General features: G+C 35.6%; 1 protein-coding gene across 1 annotated transcript in view; it reads right to left on the reverse strand.

Annotated features, from left to right (window-relative positions):
* Positions 1 to 2500, reverse strand: part of LOC138026615 (sorting nexin-6-like) — a 16137-nt gene that overhangs the window by 8629 nt on the left and 5008 nt on the right. Inside the window, exons 7-9 of the mRNA XM_068874039.1 lie at positions 1872 to 1995; positions 1414 to 1509; positions 206 to 261 (exon numbers count right to left, since the gene is read on the reverse strand). Of these exons, the coding sequence (XP_068730140.1) occupies positions 206 to 261; positions 1414 to 1509; positions 1872 to 1995 (276 nt within the window). The remainder of the gene's footprint in view (positions 1 to 205; positions 262 to 1413; positions 1510 to 1871; positions 1996 to 2500) is intronic.

The raw sequence follows: 2500 nt of genomic DNA on the forward strand, positions 1-2500 counted from the left end.
AATGCCAAACGATTTTACTCATCAATGGTGCAATCTTCAGGGATAAATGGGTTAATAACATCTACATGCAGGTCCAGTCAAAAACTACGCCCACTTTAAACAACCTCAAAAGAAAATTTTCAATATTCTACTACTATTTCAGCCATTTGCCCTTAGTTGTCACAGGAAAAAAAAACACTGAAAAATTACTGGTAACTCAACTCACTTCATGTTGTAATCCACTAAAAACTTTTTCTCGGTTTCATAAAACTCATCAACATCCTGAAGAGAAAAGAATTCTTATGATCATCATGAAAAAAAAAAAACAAGGGGTAACTTGTGAACTCTATACTAATACTTAGATTTTTATCCAGTTTTGACCTAAACACAGTAAATTTTGCATGACAGTGCCCCTTTAAGCTTGACTTGAAAACCTCATTAATAATTCATGAACCAAAAAGCCCATCAAGACACTGATAAAAATTAATGTTACGTGCATGAGCTTTAAACCTGATAAAACACTCCTTGTTAGAATTCGTTACATAATAGTAACAAGGCCCGGTTTGTTTGTATGCTAATATCTTCCTCTCAAAGTTTGAGCCTTTGTTAAGGTTTCCCGAGGGACAAGCTTTTTGTGGAATGCTTTTGAAGCCATTCAAACAAACTTGCAGCACATGTTCTGTTGGGTCTAATAACACTCGGCTACACCTCATGTTTTGGATAAAACACTGCTGCTCGTGTTTTTAAACATCACATGTGTTGGGACCCTTTGGCTGCAATGATGACAGTGAAACATGAAGCAACATTGGTTGAATGTTGAACTTAACAGTTCATATCAATGAAGGTTTTGGCAAAATACTCACCCCCCAAAAATATTGTTTGTTACATCAATATTTTTTAAAATTTGATTTAATGAATTTGCAAGGTTTGAGATGAAGTAAACAGGAAAAACTGAACCTACTAAAAAAAAATAAAATTCCTCTTATCAGGCCAGGGAATTTCGAATTGCTCCATTTCACAGGAGACTTGCCTCCCTCACATCAGTTTAATGAGAAAAAAGAAACCGGACATATAATATATTTTGTAAACGTTTTTTGAATTACACAGGAGTATGTAAACTATGCATGTTAAGAATTAATTTGTACTAGTATTACACGTATAGCTGTATTTGTAACTTGATGAATCCCTAGGCTATTTAAAATTCTGTAATTAACTGCAGAGAAACAGCTCAACGGCACCTTCATCAACCTCAACCTTTTTATTCATTTAATTTCATTACTTACTGTGTTATTTTCTCTATGCAGTCACTTATAATAAATATAATAACGCTCCCTGTATTTATCAATGAACAAGAGGCCTGCTTGAAATGCTGCCTTTGTGTTTAAAGGGACTTAATGTGATAAGAGTAAGAAAATTATTAAAATTAAAATGTACCTTTTGACCAGACAGTAAGACCTCGTCAACTCCCTTTGCAAGGCCTTTAAAGAGACCTCCAAGCTTTTCCTTCTTATTTTTGCCACGAACATTGAGCTAGGAGAAGGAAAAAAATAGCTGTAATAAGTTAGCTCATTTGTAATTCATGAAAAAAAAAAGAAAGAAAATCAGCAAGTGTATAACTGATGTAAGTGTATTTATTTAGAGTTTCTTCCTTTGAACACCTTAAATGATGAAATTAATGGACATGAACTCTCAATGCCAACACTAAACAAATAATTTATACCATACAAGTCACATCAGTGTTGTGCTACATGTACAAATGCTCTGCTTTGCTATTAGTATGCAAACATGATAGAACACTCTTGGTAACATAGACTTTTGTAAGCAATACATGGTATGTCCCTTAGCTCCCAATACATGTATGTCACTAACTTTGAAATTGTTGTCAAACATACCTCTCCTTTAAATTCCAAAAACACATTAAAATTGCTGTCTTTTCTCAGGGTGGGGTGAGCAGCCAAGCGAGTCAGGAACACTTCGTGCATGGCTACTGTTTTCTTAAAAGTAGCAAGGTACTCACTGTAAGAAACAAAAATAACAGCTCTAAAATAACAGCTCTAACAGTGATTGCTGCCCGGCACAGGGTCATCACCTTTTCGTTCTTCCCTAAATCTTCATCTCGAAGTTATCTGTCTGGCCCCAGTTGTTCAAATGATGGCTAGCACAATCTGCTGGATAAATATCCACCTTCTGGACAACTGGGGCCTGAATTGTATCTACAGTATTTCTCTGTTTTGCTGTTTGCACATCATTCTGGCAAGGGAAGCAGGTATTTTCTACAGGTCACAGGTCAGGTTACAGATCATTGTCTTCACATCACTAAAACAACCCTGACCTTTTTTTTAAATTAAACTTTAGGCCAAATTAATAGTTTTTAGGCCAACAGTTAAGTTAGCATTAATAAAGAGTCAGGGTTGTTATATCATTGTTACAACAGTGGCCCGTAAACCAGACCTGTTACCTGTAAAAAATACACGTCTCTGCCAGTTCCAAGGCCTGGCTGTGCAGAAAGTCTGTTTCCAGA

This window comes from Montipora capricornis, chromosome 12, assembly GCF_036669925.1.
Source record: "Montipora capricornis isolate CH-2021 chromosome 12, ASM3666992v2, whole genome shotgun sequence".
NCBI classification, from domain to species: domain Eukaryota; kingdom Metazoa; phylum Cnidaria; class Anthozoa; order Scleractinia; family Acroporidae; genus Montipora; species Montipora capricornis.